The sequence below is a fragment of the Podarcis vaucheri genome (genome assembly GCF_965113315.1).
Source record: "Podarcis vaucheri genome assembly, chromosome: 2".
In the NCBI taxonomy this organism is placed as follows: domain Eukaryota; kingdom Metazoa; phylum Chordata; class Lepidosauria; order Squamata; family Lacertidae; genus Podarcis; species Podarcis vaucheri.
Genome location: NC_138760.1, coordinates 38,008,120 through 38,032,213, shown reverse-complemented (window position 1 = coordinate 38,032,213; position 24,094 = coordinate 38,008,120). Strand labels below are relative to the sequence as shown.

The window sequence follows — 24,094 nt, the reverse complement described above, 5'->3', positions numbered from 1 at the left end:
TGCAATTAGAAGCAGACCTGTGTCTTTAAATCCAGACCTTTTCCCATCATGTATAAAGCAGGGAGGTGGAGGATGAGGATAATTTAAAGAGCAAAAGGGATGTGCAGGTGAAGAGAGAAGCTTCCCTGCAGATTTCCCTACCAGGAGTCTCTCACACTGACTTACTTCTGATATAGCAGCCTGGCCAAGGGAAAGTGACATTAGGGGACAGAGTACAGGGAAATAAGGCACAGGCAAGGAAGGAGTTAATAGCCCCCCTCACACACATCTCTTAGATTTACCTGTGGCAGACCCAGGTTTCAAAGCACAGTACTAGTCAGATGTAGCTTAGATTTACATAAACTGAAAAAGAGGTCATGTTGAAGGCAAAGTGGTGGGAACCTTAAAAAACAACAACCATGAACCTGGGATGAGGTGGGAGATTAATTTTTAGTGAGCGGGAGTGAATTCTCTTGGCAATTTAGTGTGCTTTGGGAAGTAATGATTGCCTTTATATTCAAACAGAAAACAATGGCTTCATGAATGTCTCTTGCTTTAGCTTCCCCTCATGATTTTATTCTCTCTGGTAACACTTACTCATACGATTTCTTCATAAAGACACGGTTAGGTGCTGCCCTCCACATCTGGCAACATGCAGGTGAGGTGCTAGGAAATGAGAACTGTGCTTCTTTTACATGTTACCCATCCAGCAAGTAATTAGCACCTTCGTGCCTGCGATGGAGAGTGCTGCAGTCAGGGCCTGCCCTGCTGCCTCAGGACTGGTGTGAAACAGAGGACCACGGTAATGCTGAAGCGACTTAGCAGCAAAAAAGAACTGTGGAAACAGGCTTTCCCTTCAATGCTTCATGAAATAAGGCTTTGATGGTACCTACCCAGACTTAACTGCAACCTCCTTTTCACCCTCTGCATAGAATCAAGTATGGAGGGGATTGGGCATTACATACAGAAAACAGAAGCAAAATGCTCACCAGATGAAAAGTATTCATTTAAATCCACAGTAACATCTATGCATCTGATCCCACATTACATGCAGCAAGGCAGATGTGTGCTGGAAAGACTGTAACAGAAATGGAGGAAACAACAGTAGTGTTGGAGTGGGAAGAATCCACCCCTGGGCATTTTCTCCCTCATTTTTTTCAGTGTAGGCTGACCCCATGCCATGGAACATTTCAATGAAATCTGATTCAACTAGTTGTGTCCATCTTTCTCTTTATTCTTCCCTGTTAGTTGAGGAAAAAGGAGAGTCACCTCAGGGGACATGAGAATGATAAGGAATCATTGCTTGCTTTCATTGGCTGCTTGCTTGACTGGTTTCAGCAAGGCTCACCCCTCCATCACTCTTGAGGGAGAGATGCATATCTGACAGTCTCTGACATATCATAGGACAAGAGAGGAAGACAGTTTATATGGGAATCTGTGATCAAGGCAAATATAGAGAGATGCCGTGCGGCCACAGCAGCCTGGTAGAGTGACCACACTCAAAGCTTTATACTTTGAAGGGGAAAATCTGAATTAAGAACCAAACCGGACAAGCAGCACTGCACCCAAAATTGATAAAGTGAGCACCAAGCTCAAGATGCTATTAGCAGGTTCTTAGGAGGTGCAAGATCAGAAGAAGTCTCAGAAGTCACCTCCAGTTTCTTTGATAACAAACGGCATCGTTCCATCATTAGAGCTTAGTTTCACTCAATATGATATTTGCAGTCACAAACAGAAAGCAAAAAAGTCCCCAGAGTAGGACAAACCCAATCCAGAATGTGTGCCGGAAAGGGGACAAATGTTTATTGAGCGTGCCATTTCCAAAGATCAGCTGAGTGTCTTTTCGGCTGCAATATGCTAAGAAAGCAGGGATGATATACTGGATCCCATTCCCAGCATAGGCTCCAGTAATGCCCACCAAGGACTCCAAATCGTGGGTGCAGAAAGCCACGATAATGGGGGGAATGAGTGTAATGACTGGGAAAAAAATCCTATCTACTACCCAAGGGTAGGTTCCCCCTTCCCGGTGGAAGAGCGTCTTCCAATTGTTCCTCAGAGTCACAGCAATTATAGGAAAGTTGGTGCTGATGGTGAAGACAGGAAAGAGGCCCAGGAAGTAGCGGATAACGGCGATATTGACAATGTCACAGCTGGTGAAGTTGAGCGTATACATATCCATGAGAGTCCCGTTCTTGAAGCAGTAGATAGCAGTGAAGGACAAGAGGCTGTAGAAACCCAGGATTAAGGTGTAATCCAGCAGGACCAACTTGTTAACGTGCTTCTTCTTGGAGATGGGAGTGATGAGAGATGGCAGCGAGTGCTGGCACATGAAGGAATAAACGCACACCCCAAAGAGATTGCGGATCCCTGAGAGTTGCGCTAAAGGAGGGTGACCTTCCCCTTTCCCTTTGGAAATCCGGAGAAGGGCTATAATTATCATGACGACAAATGCTGGAAGACAAGGGGTGGGGAAGGAGAGAGAAAAGGAACATGTTGAAGTCAGAGCAGAAACTATGCACACAAAAATATATATTTCCTCCTCTAATCTCTGCGCTGGATCACTACAGTCTATAGTGCAAGTGATAAGGGGACGACGACACATGCTTCCCTGGAGAAAGCAGTGCTGCATACAAAGAAAAGATCTACAAGGAGATAAATACGTGTGTTCAGCACCAGGCTGTACACTGTGGGTGGGGACTCCAATACAAAAGTACAGTTGGCTATCTTTGAAACAGGGTTATCTAGCAATCACACTTTCTCTCAGGGGTATCTGCCTCATAGGAAATGGGTTTGACCCATCACAGCTGCTGCTTGAGTCCTCAAAGAAATATAAAATAAAAGTGTTGTCTTTGAACTCAACACCTTCTCTTTACCCCAGGGTCCCCAGTCTCATTCATGTTAGTAAAAGTGCACTGAAGACATTTCCTAGCATGAGCATGTACCACTTTGGCGGAAAGGGCATTTGAAAGATTGCTTCTGGGCAGCACAGGAGCGCACAAGAGACAATGCTCATGCCCTTTGGTTTTCACAGCATTTGTTTGAGGGGAGTGGGACTGCATTTTACATAAATGACACAGACAGGAATATTTGCAACTGGCTTATATTTAAATTTAGGGTATTTGTAAAGAACACATTGACATTGTTCTGCATAAGAAACAGCCAAACAAGCTGCCTGGGACTAATCTCAATTGGGGGAAGGTCTAACAGGGACTGAAAAGAAAGCACTGAAAATTGGAGTTGAAATGCAGGCATAAAGCACACACTTACTTGACATTTACTACAACAGCAACATATAATGCTGTTTATTTGCTTGCCGAAAGAAGATTTGCTGGGGCAAGGCAAAGCAGGTCTAATGTCATATATTAAACATTAGTGATAGTAACAAAAATAGTTTTACTGAGCTAAAATAAAGAATAAATAGGGCCCTCAGATGTGCTTGAACAGGACGTTGAGCATTATGATGAAGGGCACAAGGACCTTCCGTTTGAAGATTTGTTCCTTGACCACTGGGCACTCCATTCAGCTCCATTATGTTTTCTAAAACTCTAATGAATTAGCTAATAGGAGTGTGGGATCTTCTCAATCCACTTGGTCCAAATATGCCCCACCCCTTCTCAGTGACATTGTGACTGATCCATTAGAGCAATTAGTGTGCTGCCCACCAATTTCAGTCTGCCCTTAGCCACCACCACCTTAAGCCCGTCTTCTTTCTTGGCTCCAGTCCAGGGGGTGGCCCTAGCTGCTGGCTGCCTCCTCCATCTCAGAGTTGCCTTTGCAGAACTTTGTAGGAAGGAGGTTAGGGACAAATCTTAGTTGGCTTTACCTGTCTTTGGCTCTGCTATACCTACTATTGTTCTCCCTGACTTCCACCCTACCAATCTTAATGGGCACCAGCAGCCACAGCCGTTTAGTAAATTTCTGCTTAAGTTTCATTTCTGTTAAATTATTTTTCCTCTCCAATCTCCATTTCTTATGCTGACCTTTTGAGCCTTGCGATCATAACAGCCTCTAAAACAGAAAGCAACCATTTTACAAACCCAAACCTGAAGTGGCTGAAAAAAATTAGTTCATTCATTAGTCCCTCATCATTTTGATTGTTTTTTCTTGTGTAGGTTACAGCCCTTCATGATAGTGTTCCAGAGCAGGGGCACCATTGGAGGGGGCAGGGGGCCAAGTCCCCCCCCAATTTTCAAGGAGGGGGCCAGGCAACCTCTAAATTCCATGGTGACCATGTGCACACCATGTGCATATGCTGCACGACATGCTGACATCACTTGCACATGCTGCTCACAACACGTCACCATGTCGCGCAGCATGTGGAAATGACTCAGCAAGTCACACGGAAGATGCACATGGCGGGCGGCACCAGCCCCCTCTATCACGGGGGCAAGCCGGCATGCTTGTTCCAGAGACTTGCCATTTTGTGCTTGAAAGGGGAACGTCTCCTGCTCCCTGCCTCAACTTGGTGTATTCAGTGGGGAGAGTGGCTGCTTAGGATAACAAATGGGCCAAGATGGGCTGTTTTGGCATTTGTACAAACTGTCTTTAGCTGTGGCTGAGAAACAGAAGCCCCAAACCAATTAATCAGATACTGTAACACACAGAATGCTAATGCACACTTCCACTGCACAGAACATTTAAAGCCATTTAAAAAGACGGACTTTGACAGCACAGCAACCAAGAGAGGAGTCGCAGGGACTAAAAACTAGGGTGACTACCAGAAAACACCCAATTAACTGGCCACTCACAAGAACCCAGCTAAATCCAGATTTTACAGCAATGCTTGGGCTTATGGGAGAAATGCTAGGGGGCTCTTAATTAAATCGACAAGCTGCACATTCTGAAAGGCCCTATAACAGTAGATACAAAAAGGAAGACAGTCCCCCTGTAAATTGAGTAGCGACTTATATTGCCTATGAGTATTATGGGATCAAACCTAAGATACAATATTTAGTAAATTCAAGTGCACTTTGAGTCATGTGCTCCCTCCATTGTAGCTGCCTATGCAGAACCACAAGATCACTCATTGTACCAGGGGCACATATGCTTCCCAGCATCCAGCGTAACTCTATCTATATAAAAGGGGTCAACTGTCATGAAAAGCAGGCCTAACATGTCAAAGCCTATTTTGTTTTCCAGTTCATCATTTGAATACTGACATGCTCACAGAAAAATCTTAGACAATATATTTCAAGGACTCCACTTTTTTATACCCAAAGCAACAAGAACTGAGCAATTTATACAGGTTGCTATCATCCTACCATCATTTCTTGTACTGCTTGGTGACCACCATTAAGCATCTGGAGAGTCCTCATAAAGAGAACCTTCTTTGTGGCAAAGCGTCACCAGATTGTCACAATTTTTCAAGGATCTGCTTCCGTCAGACCACACTTTGAATATTATGTCCAGTTCTAGGCACCACAAATTAAAAAGGATATTGACAAGTTGGAATGTGTGCAGAGGAGAGCAACCAATATTATCAAGGGTCTGGAAACCAAGCCTTATGAGGAACGGTCGATGGAGCTGGGTATATTTAACATGGAAAAGAGGAGACTGAGAAAACATATGCTAGCCATCTTCAAATATCTCAAGGTGCATCACATGGAAGACTGAAAAGAAGTTGAGATTGAGATTATCAATACTATAAAGAGAAATTAGGAACCTTGAATAAATAGTGTTTTACATATATAATAAAAGATAGCTCAAAGGGTGTAATTTTAAGGCATGCGGGCCTTCCAGTTACATGTCTATCTCTATCCACTGGACCAGACAGGCTTTCAGTGCATATTACTATCATAAGGAGGAGGAGGATTAATTAAATTTCTATACTGCCCTTCCTCCAAGGATCATAGAGCAATTTAAAATATAAAAACACATAACATGGTAACAATCAAAAATAACCGCCATGAGATGTTCTGTACAGCAGAAGCTGTTAGAAACCATTTGCCACCTCTTTGTTTACTGGAGAATTTCCTTTAATTATCTGTCTTGAAGACATAAAAAAAGGGGGGAAGGGGGGGACCAAAGATTCATTATAAAGCAGCTGGAACTGCTCTTTATAAGTCTCTTCTATCAATGACAAATACAGAAAAACTACAAACCACCACAGCAAAGGTACAAAGCCCTTCAAGTCATCTAGAACCTGCCCAAGGACACCAAATATTCTCAGCAGAGTTTAAGAGAATTGTGAGCTCGGACATTCTGACAGGAACAAAGGAACAAGAGAGCAGGAGTGACATGGAAGAGACAGCTCTCAAGAAAGAACAAGCAAGGCAGGTTATTCTTCTCAGAAAAAGCAAGCAGAAGATATCCAGATCTTTCTCTTTGGGGAAAATAATTTGACTTGTGGTGTCCAGTCCTGTATCTCTGCCATAGCTTAACTATATTTAACTGCAAGACCTCTGCACCTCTTCCCCTGCAGAGAGAGAAGCAGTAAATCTCTACTATCTCTGCTCAATCAAGGGTGAAGATCTGACCTATTTCCTTGCCAAGTTCCCTTATCAGGTACAGGCTGCTCATTTAACCCATTCTTTTCCACACCAGAAGCAGCATGTACTTTAAGGAATGCAAGCCACTCTTAGTATTTATTCATTCATGTGTGTCCTGCTCTTCAGCCCAGTGTCTCCAGAGCAGCTCATACAAAACTAACCTGCAACAAAACAGTCCTTGCCCACAAGCTAACAAAACAGTGCTCGCTCGCCAACCAGGGGCCATATGCCTCCCTGGGGGCCCCCATGATATTCCAAGGGGGTCAGAGACAGAAATTGGATAAATGGGGGGCCCCGGCATGAGACTAGGGAGCTACAGAGGGAAGTGAGAAGTGAAAAAAGAGAAGTGACTGAGGATAAAAACAAAGATGTCGAGTGAACAGAGAAGTGACTGTGCTTCCCAATGGATGGAGCACCACGCACACTCTGCGGCAACATTGCTTCTGCTTCCTTCTCCCTCCCACTTCCGCGCACCAATGCTGCGTGGCTGCAGCAGTGCTAAGTGTGCTAGGTGCTGTCTCTTCATGCATTCATGCAAGTATTACTGCACAAAAAGATACGTTGCTGAATGCAAGAGTTACTCAGCCTCACGCGAAATCACCTTCATATAATGGTCAGAGGTGATCTCTGGTTATTCCTCACAGCAATAGAGCTGGATATAAAAAAGCTTGTTTCTGGTCATCAAGCACAAGGGTAACACTGATCGAGAAATACTTATATTTTTTAATGTAATTCTTTTTGTATAAATGATAAGAATTATAAATAAAATATGTTCTATTTACAAACAAAATGCTTAAACAGGAAGGAGCTGACCTTTCAGCGAAGCTGTCGCTATGAACCCCATAGACTTTCCCACACCCACACTTTTCAGACTCTTGAACCTAATGCCTTTTATGTCACCTGGTATGTCTCTGCATACTCCACTAATGAAAACAGGTAGCTGCTTGCTAGTCGGGGGGACCCTGCAAGGGCACATTTTTCATTCCAAACCTGCTTGAGGAGTCAGTCCAACATGCCATCCCTGTGCCACATGGGTTGTGGTGGTTTTACAAGCCAGAGACCAACAGGTACACAAACATCAAGTCATGGTGGAATAAGAGCTTGGCTATTTCTCCTTTCTGAACCGGCAGGTGCTTTAAGGGTAGCCTACACTGCGAAAAGCTGACCTGATTTTGCCTTCCTGTAGAGAACTAATCCTGTGAATTGGTCGATTTCTCTCACCCTTTTTAAAAAAGCAAGTTATTTTTGTGACGAAAGTGCAAGGCCTGGTCTGCTGACTACTGAATTCAGTGAAATGACCTCTTCTTCCCATCCCACACTGGATATTTAAGGAGTATCATCTTACTTTCTGGGTAAGATGATGGGTACTTTTGAAATTCAGGCACCTTCTCCATTATGGAAGATTGTTACGTTGCAAAGCTATCAATAGTTATGCAACACTTACATATACGGATTGTCCTTTATGAGAACTGTACCAGCACTTGGAATAATAGGTTCTTTTTCCTTTTTCAGCAGAGATCTGATCTGCCTTCCTAAATCATACCCTTTCAGCCGAGTTTCTTATTTTGAAGTACATGGAATTTTTTCAATGCACATTGCACAAAGATCTGGTGAAGTTCAACACTCCAAAGCTATCCTGGCAGATCTATTTTCCTAGTCAAGGGGATATAGGAGGACATCCCTTTCCCTTGTGCTGCTGGAACTGTACAGCTAAACATTCACAGGCTAGATTTATCTTCCTGTCCCTATGTGGCAGCAAGATGAAGACAAAGCTCCAAAACCCAGTTATGTCCAGCGATAAATCAAAACGAAGAGAGGGTGATAGTCTGTAACAGATAGCTCCTGATAGACCAGGAGGGAAGCTGGGTTTTGTGGGCATATGTGAAGCTCTCAATGCATCTGTAGTCATGTAACAAAGGCAATGGGGATGAATACAACAACTCAAATGCTCTGGTAGTCTAAAGCAGAAGAGGAACCTCAGACCTGGAAGCCTTCCAGGTCTCTCTTATCTGGCTCCTGGATTTCTAAAGGCCGCACCTCACCAGCCCTGTTTTATACCTTCCTTGAGTGTTTTCCTGGTTGAAATCCTGAAGCTTTGATAATGTCTCTCGCCTGCCTGGATAGAGATAGAGGTGTGTGTGCTTTCCAGCCTACTATACAAAGGTAATGTTCAAATTAATTGCTCTGTCCACTTCTGCCTCTGGTCATTATCTGCCACTGTGGCTCCTAGAAGGGAATATGGCCCACAGGCTGAAAGGGGTTCCACATTCCTGCTCTAAGCGATGCCCTTTATTCCAGCATTGGCTTTCCCAGCTGCTCAGCTCCTGCTCAAATAAAGGTCTCTTACAGCTAAAGAAGGGACGCGGGTGACGCTGTGGGTAAAACCTCAGTGCCTAGGACTTGCCGATCGCATGGTCGGCAGTTCGAATCCCTACGGCGGGGTGAGCTCCCATCTTTCGGTCCCAGCTCCTGCCCACCTAGCAGTTCGAAAGCACCCTTAAGTGCAAGTAGATAAATAGGTACCTCTTTATAGCGGGAAGGTAAACGGCGTTTCCGTGTGCTGCGCTGGTGCCGGCTCGCCAGAGCAGCTTCGTCACGCTGGCCATGTGACCCAGAAGTGTCTCCGGACAGCTCTGGCCCCCGGCCTCTTAAGTGAGATGGGCACACAACCCTAGAGTCGGACACGACTGGCCCGTATGGGCAGGGGTACCTTTACCTTTTTACAGCTAAAGAACATCAGTGGCCAAGTTTACTCTTTCCACAGAGATACCAGAGACACGGACAGTGTGCCAGAAATAGAGACATCTGATAAAGGAGAATAAGAAGCAAAGGCAAAATATGTGTAGTCAAACCTGTTAAAATTATAATATGGTTTTATTATTGTCACTATTTACTAAAAAAAAAAAATCCCCCAATGCACAGCCCACTTAGCACTATTTACAGCTGCAAAATGAAAAATAAAGCAATACTACCCCCATCTATTTAGGCTCATTTACCATTACTGAATAGTTACCTTCATCATTTTATAGTGGTACCTCGGGTTAAGTACTTAATTCGTTCCAGAGGTCCATTCTTAACCCGAAACTGTTCTTAACCTGAAGCACCACTTTAGCTAATGGGGCCTCCCGCTGCTGCTGCACCGCCGGAGCACGATTTCTGTTCTTATCCTGAAGCAAAGTTCTTAACCCGAGGTACTATTTCTGGGTTAGCGGAGTCTGTAACCTGAAGCGTATGTAACCTGAAGCGTATGTAACCCGAGGTACCACTGTATTTAGAAAAGTGAGTGTAAGAAGCCAGGTGTTGTGAAAACAAGGGCTGATCAAAATTTCTCTGGAACTACACATGGCTCCTGGATAGTTGAGGACAGGCCCTCATGAGGCATTTGTGGAAACACAAGAGAGAAAAAGCAGTGGAGGTGATGAATGGAGAGAAACCACATAAGGCAAAAGATAGGGAATGAGGATTATGTATTACTTTTAAAGATAGCTCTTCTTCCTAAGAGCTCAGATTGGTAGTTTAGTCGCACACCCCTGTGCAGTACCTTAGTCACAGAAAATGTGATTTGCCCTGTGAGCTGCAGTACTGGGAGTCCTACTTCAAGCATTGGAATCCCTAACCTATTCATACATAAGCCACATGAACATAACCAAACTTTGATATGGATAACAAAGGATGTTGTGTTGTGCTTTTTTAAAGAACTAAAATAGATCCTGGCGCAATTCTGCAAATGGAAATAATAGGATGGTTATTTCCATTCCCTATTCTCTCACTGGCAAACACATTCTGTAATGATCAAGATGATATGAAAGGGCAACAGTTGCTAATTTGGGATATTCTCAGGCTGGTCTGTGACCCTTGAAGGAAGCGAAAGGTCCCCTGAATGCACTTCTCAAGACTTCCTCAGAGCATGTAGCCAACATGTCCTTGAAAGTCACAACCTCATTAGAGTTGTTGAAAGGAGGATCTCTGGCAAGTCTATACAGCATTACCAACTGGGAAATCAGCAGGAGCACAAATCCCCAACAAAAAGAAATTCTGCAAAGACAACTTTGGTATCATGAATTGACGCATAATGGCAGGATCATGTTGAGGCAACTTATATAACATGTTTACATATGTTTTACTGAAGTATTAACAAATTCCGTGCCACACGGAAAAGTGTTGAGAGGGTCTCACACCAAGGTTTCCAACAGTCAGTGTTCCAATGCCTTCTACTCCTTTATCCTCAACAATTCTGCAGTGTCAAAGCTAGTGTCTTACTGCCTGAGCCAGCTGCCACTCCTGCCTTGGGTTCTGAATTTTTGTTAATGAAAGTGTTTGTAAGCTGGAGTCATGAAGGATCTGGTATATGCTGGCAAGCAGCTTTGCCTTGCTTGCTTGCAACCTACCCAGTCACAGAGAAAGGGAGGGTGAAAAGCAGCGCCACCGCTGCTGATACCTATACCTAAAAAATAAAAAATAGGCAGGGCAAAGAGAAGAGTGAAGAACCAGGAGTGGGGGGGGGGTGCCTCCAATAATGTCAACTGTCTCTCCAAGTCAATTAGGTCACACCAAGCCCCCAAAAGCCCTTGCAGCCTTGTCAGTACAAGCTGCCTGTCTAGACCTCTGGTCTCCTGATCATAACTTGTTTGCCTTTGGCCCTTCAACCCTTGGAATTCTTCTTTCTGCCTGGCTCAAACTCATTTGCCTCAGACCCTACTATCCTTGATCTGATGCCTGAGACAAAGCTCATCTGCAGCCCACCTCAGAGTCAGGGAAAGGCCCGACACATACTATTATTAAATATGATGTCTTCATGTAGTTGTTTTTTTTAAAAAAAGGAGCTACAAAGAAGTCACAGTCTAAGGTAGTAGTCAGGAAAAGAAAGCCAAGGTTTCCTGCTCAAGGTGCTCTAAGGTGCATGTTCTAAAAGAAGATTTGCCTGCGCAATATGACCAGGCTTGTAACACATGAGAGCAGCAAGGAAGGCACATAATGACTTTTTCTTCCCTGCCCCTCCTAGAACAAAGAGAAAATCTGAAGGGGAACTCAAGAGTGATGAGACTCCCTCTTGAAAGACCTGCTGTGAGGAAAACAAATGCTGTCTGCCCAACTTGACCCAGAAGATGTTGATTTTAGAGAAGTGGACAACTCTGCTACAGGGAACTGTTCTTCTGGCCAGATGTGGAATGAATATGTATGAGCCTATATCTAAACATTGGTACTTAGGGAAAGCCTGGAAGCCTGGGGATATTAAAAATTCCATTTGTGGCAGAAAGATAAGGACACGGATCTCCACAGGGAACATGGAAAAGTTAGTTTAGCCTTCCCAAGCTCATCAGGTATTGTTTGACAGAAAGTGTGAAGTTTTTCGGAATGAGTACTCCTGTCACACATAAAGCAAGTGTAGGCCAACAGAGGCTTCAGACCACCAAGAAGAACTCAACAACATCAGGGACTGAAACGTTTAGTTTTTCTATGGGGTCTTGCACTGGTCACTACTAGATCATTCTGCCTTCAGGCTAATTGTTTGTTCTTATGCTGACAATTATTGGAGGATGTTTATACTTTTGGGTTATCTGTCCTGGTTTGTGAAACCTCATTCAAAACTATACCTAAATATCAAATGGCATTCCTATACAATTATGTTCCATTTTCATAAAAGTAATGTTCATGTTACTTGCGGAGCTAAAATGTGTTGGCTCTTGTTCTGCCGATCTGGAAACCAGCAGTTATTCTGGGCAATGTGATGATATCTAATTGTTTCAATGCTGACTTTCAATTCTAAGCATTATTGGTCAAGCACATCAAGCAACGTTTCAGCAACTGTGGATAACTATGCTAGGTATCTGCAAGACAACAACGTCAAGAGCAATTTTCTATGACTGTATCTGTGACTGGACTTAAATGTCAGGGGTCCTTTACCTTTACCTTTTTATATACACTCTCAGACAGAAACGGAAAAGGATCTTGTGGTACTTTAAGGACTAACACATTTGGTCCAGACTACAGTTCACATCATCAAGTGTTATCCTGACTTCCACACATGGTTGGTGAGGGAATTACCGACATTGAGGTCAGAGGGAAATGAAATGCAGAAAAGGACAGTGATAATTACATAATTTACTATGAACATCCACAAACCAGTTATTGATAACATAAACATAAACATATTGACACTACTAAGCCTTAATACATGTACTGTGATAAAAATCATTTGTCTCAATTCAATTCATAATAAATCTCTTAATATGCTATAATTCACCTATGGACTGAATCAAGATAAAGGATATTTAACTTGCTGACAAAAGCAAAGATTTTATATTGTGATATGTTAAGGTCTACAGTTAATTAAACACAGTAGAATTCAACATCCTGCTTTTACGATCTTTCTGTATATGCAAGCATTACAGTTTGCCAGATACCACTACTTCTCCCCCATATGTGCTGTTCTGAGGGTTCTCTCAACCCCCACAGAGCCAATTACTATTTATTTCCCTCCATCCTCACTGTTAACACTTCCCACCATCACCATGTGTATAAGTACCTCTAACTCTTTCCATGTGCCACAAAGCTCTTAGTTGGTTCTGCTGCAACAGAGTAATAAAAGACTACTACTCTGGAAATTCTTGGCCAGAACAGCTCTCTAATTGCATGCAACAGGAGATATACACAGAACAGGAGGTGTAAATTGAGGTCTCCCATTTCCCAGCAACTCAGTTATTCTACCTTCCCCAGAGCCATACATTCTTTAAGCTCAAAGCCTTGAGCAACACTGATCAAATGCCACTAGAAGGCATGAATGACACTTTCAGTTTTCACTTCTCCAAGTAATGCAGAGCAGATGAGAGCATGAAATTCTGCCCCACCATCTTGACAGAATAGGAGGTGCCCATAGTCCATTCCTTCCCTCAATCCACTTAGAACTATTTGTTTAAGCAAGCACTGTGTCAAGAGTTTTGACACATTTCTGGCAGAGCTATCCATCAGTCCTAGCTGATGGCGTGACAGAACTTTCCTCCCAAAGCGGAGAATCAATACGCCAGCGCATAATGATAATGAATCACCCTCTTGCAGTACATGCCTCTTACTTTGTTCCTCATCGAAAAAGTATCAGGATAGACTTTTAGGAGGAGGAAGCACCAGGAGGAAAACAGGAGGAGGAAGAGGAGAGGATATTGCAGTCCCTCTGAAGGTGAGAGAGGCTTCAGGGGCAGATTCTTCCTCTCACAGTTGCACATGCTCCTAGACAGTTGTTGTCAAGATCCCTTAGTACAGTAGTACCTCGGGTTAAGTACTTAATTCGATCCAGAGGTCCGTTCTTAACCTGAAACTGTTCTTAACCTGAAGCACCACTTTAGCTAATGGGGCCTCCTGCTGCCACCGTGCCGCCGGAGCATGATTTCTGTTCTCATCCTGAAGCAAAGTTCTTAACCCAAGGTACTATTTCTAGGTTAGCGGAGTCTGTAACCTGAAGCATATGTAACCTGAAGTGTATGTAACCCAAGGTACCACTGTATAAGCAAAGGCTTGTAAAATGTTAGGGTGATGGCCTAGAGACCCAGCAAAACACTGGCACTGAGAGGTTCTCAGGTAAGATTCAAGAGAAAAGCAAACAGAGGGTAAATGATGGACAATACTGAAACACTAGTATTAGTCTAACACACCAAGATTAAAAAAGAAGTATATTGTAAGCCACATTGATTTCAGTTCCCCTTAATTTCAAGTAATCATGTCTTTGATCAACTTTTTTAAAGTTTCCAGAAGGAACAGGAAAAACAATAGTCTTGTGGCACCTTAAAGACTAACAAATTCATTACGGTGCAACTTTCATGGATTAGAGTTCACTTAATTTGATGCATGATTATGTTTTTTGTTTTAAGTTATTTAACAATTCTCCTGCAGGTGGCACCGTCTTCTTCTTCACATTTATTTGAGCCATAGGCTTCATTCTATGCAAGCTTTCATAAAATTTATTACATATTCCAGTACACAACAGTGGCAAGAATAACAAACTATAAGAACTGCAATGTCTGAAATACATCATTAATATATCACTCTTAGGAACAAGAACTCAACAGAAATGACAAAGAAGTTCAGAATGTGAGCAGGCTCTGGAAAAAAGTGTCCCCAAAAGAGGACACTGGAGCAATGTGGAGGGTCAGCCTGTAAGGAGATAGGGAAGACCAAGAAAGATATAGGGAGGCATTATAGTCTTATAAAAAAAGACTGCAGGCACCTAGTCAGCAAAATGGGAATGCTGTTTCGCCTAATTTATTCTCATCCAGTAGACAGCAAAACTCCACAATTTGGGGGCACTAGCCTAACTATGTACTTGCTGCGCTGCTCAATTTCAACTAAATGTACTTTATGAAATTCACTTATGTCGCCCCATGAGAAAAAGGATGACATCTTATCCTTCAAACTGAGTATGACAGAATACTGTGCATTTAGGTGGTAAAGATGTGTAAGTACTGGGAAAGGGCCCACACTGCTGTAGCAGCTAGAAATGTTTTTTAAGCTTAAGAACAAGGAACAAGGTGAAAGTTACTTTAAAGAGCATAACTTTAAACTTTTTCCTACATTTATGCACCATTTTGAGCTATGGCAGTGCAGGTGCCCTGCCGCATTGTTGTTGCTTTAGTTTTCTGGCTACCGCTTAGAGTTATTTTTATAAGTACACTTCACAATGCCTTGCTCTGAGAAAGGCTCCTTGGGCCTTTCCTCAGGTGCTAGAGCAAGAGAGGAGGAGGGCGTGGGTGTTGGAGAGGCTCAGTATGCAGCTGGGTGAATGGTAGTGGCAAAGACAGCAATAATGAGAGTGGAGAAATATGAGAGTGGAGCAACAATGAGGCATGGGAGCAACAGTCCATGCTTGTTAACCTAACCACATTTGCCTGCTGCCTGAGACAATGGTTTCAATGTGCCTTCTTACATAACAAGAAAACTTCTCGAATTTGGTGGGTCTAGTGAAGCACCACCACAATTTCCTAGAACTGCCTGGGTAACAAAATACTCCACTACAGATATTATGGCATGTTGGGTTACTCCTCCTTTCTACCCTGGATGTAGCACGAAATTGAAATAAACAGTTGCTCTGAATGCCACAGCTAAAACATAACCGTGCAAATGGCACAACTTTCTCTTCTAGTCTGGGGAAAAACGCTCTTCTTAAACACTCATTTTATCTAGCAAGATCTTAAACAGCCAGATACAGCACTCTACACCATTCTTGATTTTTTATCTGAAACTAACAAGGGACTAAGACTCAAAATGGCACCACTTTACCTCACCCCTCACCCCCAACAGACGATGCTGAAAACTAGTTCTTCAGCAGATGTTTCACAAAGAGATGAGATTGTGGAGAAACGTGGTATTTCAACTTTGTCGTAAATATATTTTCTTCTCCCTTCTAAGTGCATTATTTATCAGCTGTTCTTGTCCTCCCTCAAAAGAAACAAAGAAAATGCACACATACGAAGTTGGTGAGATAAGGACGTCACTTGAATACCCTTAAAACAAACATGAAATGGCTTGTGGCTCAGAATTTTACCCATCCTACCTGTACAGTGTGTAAAACAGACTCGGAAGAGCAAGAAGTCTGAATGAGCCTATCGTAAACTGTCACAGTAAGCTTAGCCTTTTATCAGAAGAAGAGTGCCTGTCTAGAGGGGAAGGATGCTGACATACTAATCTCACTGCAGGAGACTGGAAATAGCAAGAGTTTTTAAACCTCTGTACAAGCCATGGCTCTAAAAAATTGAAGTATTCCCCCAGTCCCCTTTCCCAATTAGCAATTGTCAAATTTTAGGAGTGGGAACAAAACTAGTTCAGAGATGGAATCTCTGGATGAATTTACATTTTAATTTAAAAACAGCAGCAGGACAGCCATACTACTGTATGGAATTATGAATCTATGCAGCAGTTCAGAAAAAGAGGGTTCTTTTGTTTTGTTTTGGCTAATTGCTCCTCTTAGAGAAGGCAAATGGTAACAGATGAACCACCACAGAAGAAAATCACATGCATTTTAGGTATTTCTTCTAAGTAAAGATTGAGCAACACTAGAGAGAGGCTCTCTGCAAATGTAGAACTAGTTTCTTTCACTTGTGTAGCAAACTACAGTGGTGCCCTGCAAGACGAATGCCTCGCAAGACGGAAAACTCGCTAGACTAAAGAGTTTTCCGTTTTGGAGGTGCTTCGCAAAACGAATTTCCTATGGGCTTGCTTCGCAAGACGACAATGTCTTGCGAGTTCCTGCTGGTTTTTCCCCCTCCCCCCTTTTTCTAAGCCGCTAAGCCGCTTATCAGCTGATCCGATCAGCAGATAAGCCGCTAAAAGCCGCTAATAGCGCTAATCCGTCAATGGGCTTGCTTCGCAAGATGAAAAAACCATAGATGAAGAGAATCACAGAACGGATTCTTTTCGTCTTGCGAGGCACCACTGTAATGCATCATATGCTTTAAATAAAACCACTGGATCTTCTCAAGATCAGGGGAAATGAACACATCATTAAGTGACTATCCAAAGTTCAAACCTAGAAGCATCATACTCAGTGTTGCTTGGGAATTCTAAGAAAACAAAAAATCAGTACAGTTTTGAAACCAGTGGTTAAAATCAGGACAGTCCTGAAAGGTTTATTCTACCATCTTATTTCAAAATGCTGTTCAACTGTATCCATAAAGACAAAAACCTCTTGATGTCAGGAACCACCATGCAAAATTGGGTTATAATACCCAATTTTCATTCTTATCCCAAGTTCAGGAAACCACTGTCTAAAACATTTATCAACAGATTATATAAATTGTTAAATGTGTACAAATAATGGGAACCATGCTGCAGAAAGGGCTTCTTTTGAAAACCATTCCACATGCTACTTCTCCATCAGAGGCACCACTTAATCTGAGCATTTTTTCCAGTTGTGTGTATGTAGGGTATCTGCCACTAGTATTGATTTCCTAATCTATCCACTAGTGAAGCAAGGCATGCTGTATCGACACAACCATTTTCTTAAAAATAACTTTCCAAAATTTAAAGCCTCTGTATTGGAAAGCAATTGAATGAGAGTTCAAAGGATGAAAAGAAAGAACATGCATAGATGTGCAAAGCAGAACTCTCCAGTTTTATTGTCAGTTTTTCTGCAGTGTTGCTATAGGACCTAGATGCACCTACCTTTGAATAAATATACCTACAATTGTTCAAAGGGACTTACTCCCAAGTAAGTGGGCAAAAGATTTCAGCCTCCATCTTCTGTGGGGTCTTATCAGTTAGAAGAGCAGAAATCCAGGCACTACCTTTCCGAAGTGCTTGTGACAGTCCATGGAAGAAGACTGCACAAAGGACTAACATGCTAATTTTCTTGAAATGAGTAAATTTCAGGGCACCACTGAAAGAAAACTAAACTGAGAAACTGAAAGCAAGAACTCTGGGGAATTTGCAGAAGGCATAATTATTAAAATATAACAACATTCAATAATAGCAGATATAGCATCTTTTACAAACTGAACAAAACCTGCTCCTGACTGAGGGCTAGCTGGGTAAACTCTTCAGCATTGGCTCTACAGCCTGCTAGGAGTCTCATACTGTAACAAGTTGCAATTAAATGCCTTAGCTGCTAACAAAGTCAATGTTTAATGATGATTTTCTCCACACTGTTGTGTTTTTCCCATGATCTCTAGCCCTTAATATATGCTTCTCAACACATGCAGTACAAACTAATTGATTAACCAATTAAACATTCTACAATGCTGGATGGAAAAAATGAGGCACTGCATGCTGGGCTCTAGGTCAAGGCTGGTTAAACTATGCCCCCCCCCCCAATGTTGCTGAACCATAACTCCTGGTCATAAACTGACTGGGGTTGCTGTGAATTGCAGCTCAACCACATCTGGAAAGCTAAAGCTTTGCCACCAGTGTGTAAGATGACCTATCCACTGTATTTGTTGTGAAGATCAGAAAAGTATGTGCCATGATATCCTATCATCATGTATATCTGAAGTTGCTCTGAACATCAAAGAAGGATTTGTGTGATGGTGGCAACCTGAAAAGTATGTTTCAGATAACTACATTTATCTAGATCTAGGCGGCATATCGTTTACACAAAAAACAGGATGAGCAACAGATAATACTCTGCCCTCTCAATATGATTTTTGAAAGGAAGGGGTTGTAAAAGAACTAATATAAGCTACTGCCTGTCAGCTATTTTTCAGAATGTCAGTTCATCACAAAATTAACATGAAGCCTCAGACAGAGGATTGTTGTTAAGTTAAAACTGCACAGAGGCAAGATCCACTGCTTTTCAGGTGCATTTGAAGCTACTGGTTTTACCTACAAAGCCCTAAATGGTTTGGGGCTAGGATATCTCAAGAACTGCTTCCTCCCATAATAGCTCACTTGTCACCTGCGGCCATCATCGAAAGCCCTATTGCTTGTTCTGTTGAGACATGTCTTGCAGTGATAGGAGACAGAGCTTCTTCAGTGGCAGCACCGTGGTTATGAAACTCTGAAACAGATTTACTTGTCCCCATCTTTACTGGTTTGTAGGGAGGTGGTGGTTATTTTTATCCCAACAAGCTGTGGGAGTTGTTGTTGTTGTTGTTGTTATATCTTCCTCTCTTGAGGCTGCTTTTTAAATAAGTGGTGGGGCTAAAAATTTCCTGTTCACAGTTTTAGAAGGCCGCTTGAAGGCTAAAAAATAATATATATATATATATATATATATATATATATATATATATATATATGGGACGCGGGTGGCGCTGTGGGCTAAAGCCTCAACGCCTAGGGCTTGCCGATCGAAAGGTCGGCGGTTCGAATCCCCGCGGCGGGGTGCGCTCCCGCTGTTCGGTCCCAGCGCCTGCCCACCTAGCAGTTCGAAAGCACCCCCGGGTGCAAGTAGATAAATAGGTACCGCTTACCAGCGGGAAGGTAAACGGCGTTCCGTGTGCGGCTCTGGCTCGCCAGAGCAGCGATGTCACGCTGGCCACGTGACCCGGAAGTGTCCCCGGACAGCGCTGGCCCCCGGCCAATAAATGTGAGATGGGCGCACAAACCCCACAGTCTGTCAAGACTGGCCCGTTCGGGCAGGGGTACCTTTACCTTTATATAAAAATATATAAAAATACATAAATCCCCAGTCATACAGGAAGTATTGTTATCCAACTACCCACTGAGAAATCTACACAGAGAGCAATTTGGCAATACTTTCTATGTAACATTTGTTGTTACAGTAAGCAACAGTATATCTTATTGTCAAATCTGTCTACACCATTGGAACCTACACACATTACTTCCCGACCTTCCTTCTTTGACAATGGGAACACAGCCTTCTTTTTTAATGAAAGCCCTTTAAGCATTAATTTTGGGAAAAACACACTACCAGCAAGAATATACAACCTTCATAAGAAAAATAAAAATTGTGCTGTTGTCTGGCAAAAAGGAATAATATCACACTGCATAAGTAGTTCCCTCCAGCTTATGAAGCAGAAATGAAACAGAATTATAGACAAGCACAAAAGACCAAGCTCAATATAGGCAAAACACAACTTCACCTCTATGTGTTCCAGGTCTTAAGAGTGGCTTTATTAAGATCTGATCAAAAGTTGATCTATCCAGTCTAAAAATGCAATCGGCTCAGGTTGGTGGATGACAGCACAGGCAATGAATAGAAAACTCCCATGCAATCATTCATTCACAGATATTCCTGGGAGCAGATGATACCCCAAACCAAGTTTACTGAGGCTGCATGAAGCCCCCGTGGCTGTTTGTCATGCACATGTGTACACACAAAGAGGCAACACTGGAGCTAGTTTAGACCAGCCATGTGGTCAGGTTCATCTGGGAGCAGATTCATAACTGGGACATCTTGGCTCTGAGACCAGATAATATCCAGCAATCCAACCAAGACTCTGTCCTATTGTCTGGGCCATATTAGCTTAAAATAACTGCACGTGTGCGCGTGCACACACACACACACACACACACAACCCCATCAAGGTCCAATAGAAAGGTTCAGGTACCTCACTTAGCTTCCCAAGGCAGTTGCAGAGATGGGAGGGAAAGTTGAACTGAAGGAGTAGAAGAGCAACAGGGAAGTTAGAGAGGTAAGAGACCATTTAAATAAGTTTTAGCAGTAACAAGCACACACTGAATGAATTGGTGGACTAGATATTTGGGATTCTTAACTATGGCCATTTGTGGGCATTGGAGCTGACAATAGGATTCAACCAAAAGGAAACAAATTTGGGGGACAATGAAGTTATTTTGGAGGACAAGCACTATACAATAAGGATGAGTGAATTAATCTGGATGTGTGGTAAAGCAGCTGGAGAGACAAAGAGCAAAAGGACTTCATTGATTACTCAATGAACAGTAGGTTAGAAATTCTTTTAATAAAATGAACAATAATTAATAAAGTGGGAAATAGATTAACAAAGAAGTGCTAGAAGAACTTTTTAATGAATATTAAGTACAAGTTATTTCCTTTATTAATGTTTATGGTCAGATTATTTAATAATTAACTAGGCATGTTAATAAATGTGTTCAGTTTGTATTTTAATGCAAACCTACCTGATTTGCACTTCTTGAACCAATGCATGAGGTGAAACACAACTATTTATTGAATTCTGTTATCCAGTAATACATTCATGACTGCTGCCTTGGGATCATCTCTGAGCAAAAAGCTACATTAGCTTATCTGAAACTCTTTAAGATCTTGACACCATTTTCTGTGCTAAGAAGAGCCAATTTACATAACATTATTTCGGTTTTATGAAGTGATACAAATTATATTACGTATATATAGTTGAATGACACATTTGCTTCTTATACACAGATCTGCTTCTGCTAGTAATGGAGCAAGGTAAGGCATTGATTTAGCGTTCGACCGCTGGTAATCTTATGCAACCACTCCTTCTGGCTTCTAACACATCACCAGGCATTCTCTGCAAGCTTTCGCACATACTACTTTAGCTAACAGCAATATAACAGGGCCATAGCTAGGCTTATTTTCAATAATTCTATTAACGCACTTGCCAGAGTGGCAGAATTACTGAGGCTAGAATGCGTTTTAATATGAAAACAAGATCAGCATTTTGAAAATCTTTTTTAAATGGACGCATGAAGAGGGATCCCTAGAGGAGTCAATATGGATCCAGGCATCTGCGTTGAGAGGAGCTTTTATCTGGAGCTTGCTCCACTTCAGGTAATGTGTCCCAGTGCCCTTCTTCCTCTTATTTGTTATGACAAGGAGTTTGCTACATCATGCCAGCCTTTGTTTCCAGACCATGCCCAAAAGGCTAACAGATTCTACCCCAGCTGTCTGGAGCTGCTGACTTTATCACACTTGTATTCTGAAGCCCTAGGTGATTTCAAATATTTCTTATGCCATATTGTTGGCCTGATGTTTCAGTAGGTGTCTGTCTTCAAAACAAAGGGACTGTGTTCACTACCACTGAAAAATGCAGGTCCCCAAGATGATCTTCAATGGTCATCTTAATTTAGCATACACCTGAAGCAGAACAGACTAATGTCTGCCAGCCTGAATGAAAGCACTGAGCACAGCAAGGCAACTCCTGTGCCAGGCATATTGTGTGTCAGATTTTAAAAATCATAGTTTACTAAGGTGAGTCGGCTCCCTCAAATTTATTACTCCATTATAAAGAGATTCTGATCTTTGATTTGCCAAGTTCATTGTGCCACAAAGAGAATTAACCACACTAAGTAGAGGGAGAAGGCTACAGTGTAATGTAATCCTGTAAGTAGCAGAAACAAAAAAACAGATGCATGCCTGTTAACAGTACAAAATACTAATTAGGATCTGTCTGCCTAACACAAAGAGTTTGGCACGAAAGCTCAAGGGTGCTTCCAGAAACACCTTTGGCACCACTGCCTTGTAATGAGCCAGGAAATGCTATCTGTGCTCTTGAGTCCAAGTGGATGGAGTCTGCAAAACAGGGGTGGGGAGGCGAGTTCATTTGCTTCAGTTAAGGCCAATGAGAGAGTTGTTAACAGCAAATAACTCTGTTTCCAAGCTGAGAAAGGATTGCTCTTCAAACTCATAATACCACTTAATAAGATCACCATTTGCTCCAATGAGCATGGAATTCGCAAAGCTTGTGTGTGCTCAGACAATAACAGGAAGATATTAGGTGCTGGTAAGAATCTGAACCTACTGCTGCCCTGCATAAACAGATACTGCCCTGGATGACAACAGCTCTGACTTTTCAATAAGATCACTAAGCTCTTATTTTCCTTCTTCTCTCGAAAAAAATTCACTGAAAATCATATGCACTGAATAGTCAGTAAGGCATTGCCATAGTCATTAAATTTTACCTGGGGGCAGCTAATCTTCCACTGGCCCTGAACAGGAATTAAACTAATGAACAGGTTTCTCCCTACATTGTGCCCAAACTGTTCTCACCTTTCTCATCTTCACCAAGCACTCAGAGGCAAAGCCTGGCTTGTGTACTAAGGTTTCATTATCTTACAACTTCAGGAAAGACAGTTGTCAGGTTTTCAAAGAGACAGGATGAGATCAGCATGATATATTTACACACTACACAGAGTGAAAGTTGAGTGGTCAGCCCTGGATCAGTGACCTGAGAAGGAATTACGTTTTCATTCCTAATACCACTTAATGAGATCACCATTTCCAGCAAGGAAGCCAGAGCCTACAAAGATTTTATATGGCCAGGGTAAAAATGGTGTGATAAGGACAGTGAAGGCTGGTTCATTAGGGCTACTGGGGCACAGCCCTCCCACTGAGTATGTCAAGGAGTTTTAAAACATTTCCTCCCCCAAATCTCAAATCCACACACACTTTCCTGTTTGCCACACATTTTATGCCTCCTTGGACTTAGAGGCATTTCTGTCAATCTCCTGTTCTCTGGCCAATCAGCTTTCTGCATCACTCAGCCAATCCTAAACCCGAATACAGCTATGGCAAAGAGGTCCCTCCCATGGATCTCTAAGCAACAAAACCAGGAGTCAGCAAACTTTTTCAGCAGGGGGCCAGTCCACTGTCCTTCAGACTATATTTTGAAAAAAAAAATGAACGAGTTCCTACGCCCCACAAATAACCCAGAGATGCATTTTAAATAAAAGCACACATTCTGCTCATGTAAAAACATGCTGATTCCTCGACCGTCCATGGGTCAGATTTAGAAGGTGATTGGGCCAGATCCGGCCCTTAGTTTGCCTACTCATGAACAAAACCGTGTGATTGATTGGCGTGCCTGATCAGACAACCCACTTTGAAGGCTTCTACTTCATCTATTGTTATGAGAACTATATGGCACAGCCACTATAGCAGATATGGAAGGAGTCAAAACTGCTTCAGACACAGCCCCATGTGGGTAGCTTTAACTTATATCACAATCATTCGTCTGTTCTGAGCATGCACAGAGCTGAAGACACTTCAGTACTTGTTCACTGAGCGCTCTTGCTTTTTGCATTTCTCTTTGATTGCCTTTCTGTGTAAAGTGAGCACCACTGGATACAAAATGAATCTCTTGTTTGTAAAACAAATGCTGTTCTTGCTTACTCATACCATTTTTGTTTCATGAATACGGACATTGGGGGGACTTGATCCATGATCCATCCATAACAATGGGATTAGAATCTCACCACCACTCTAGCCACCTACTCTGCAG

The 24,094-nt window shown here is 42.4% G+C and overlaps 1 protein-coding gene and 1 long non-coding RNA gene across 3 annotated transcripts in view; one reads left to right on the top strand and one right to left on the bottom strand.

The window, feature by feature from the left end:
- Positions 1-523: 523 nt before the first annotated feature.
- TMEM104 (transmembrane protein 104) overlaps positions 524-24,094 on the bottom strand; it is a 75,469-nt gene continuing 51,898 nt past the window's right edge. For both annotated transcript variants that reach the window (XM_082211096.1, XM_082211097.1), the window contains exon 10: positions 524-2,430. In XM_082211096.1, the coding sequence (XP_082067222.1) occupies positions 1,670-2,430 (761 nt within the window). In that variant the 3' untranslated portion in view covers positions 524-1,669. The remainder of the gene's footprint in view (positions 2,431-24,094) is intronic.
- LOC309525731 lies at positions 6,157-12,125 on the top strand. The gene is made up of 2 exons (XR_014216515.1): positions 6,157-6,251; positions 11,470-12,125. It is a non-coding gene; the product is annotated as an uncharacterized lncRNA (long non-coding RNA).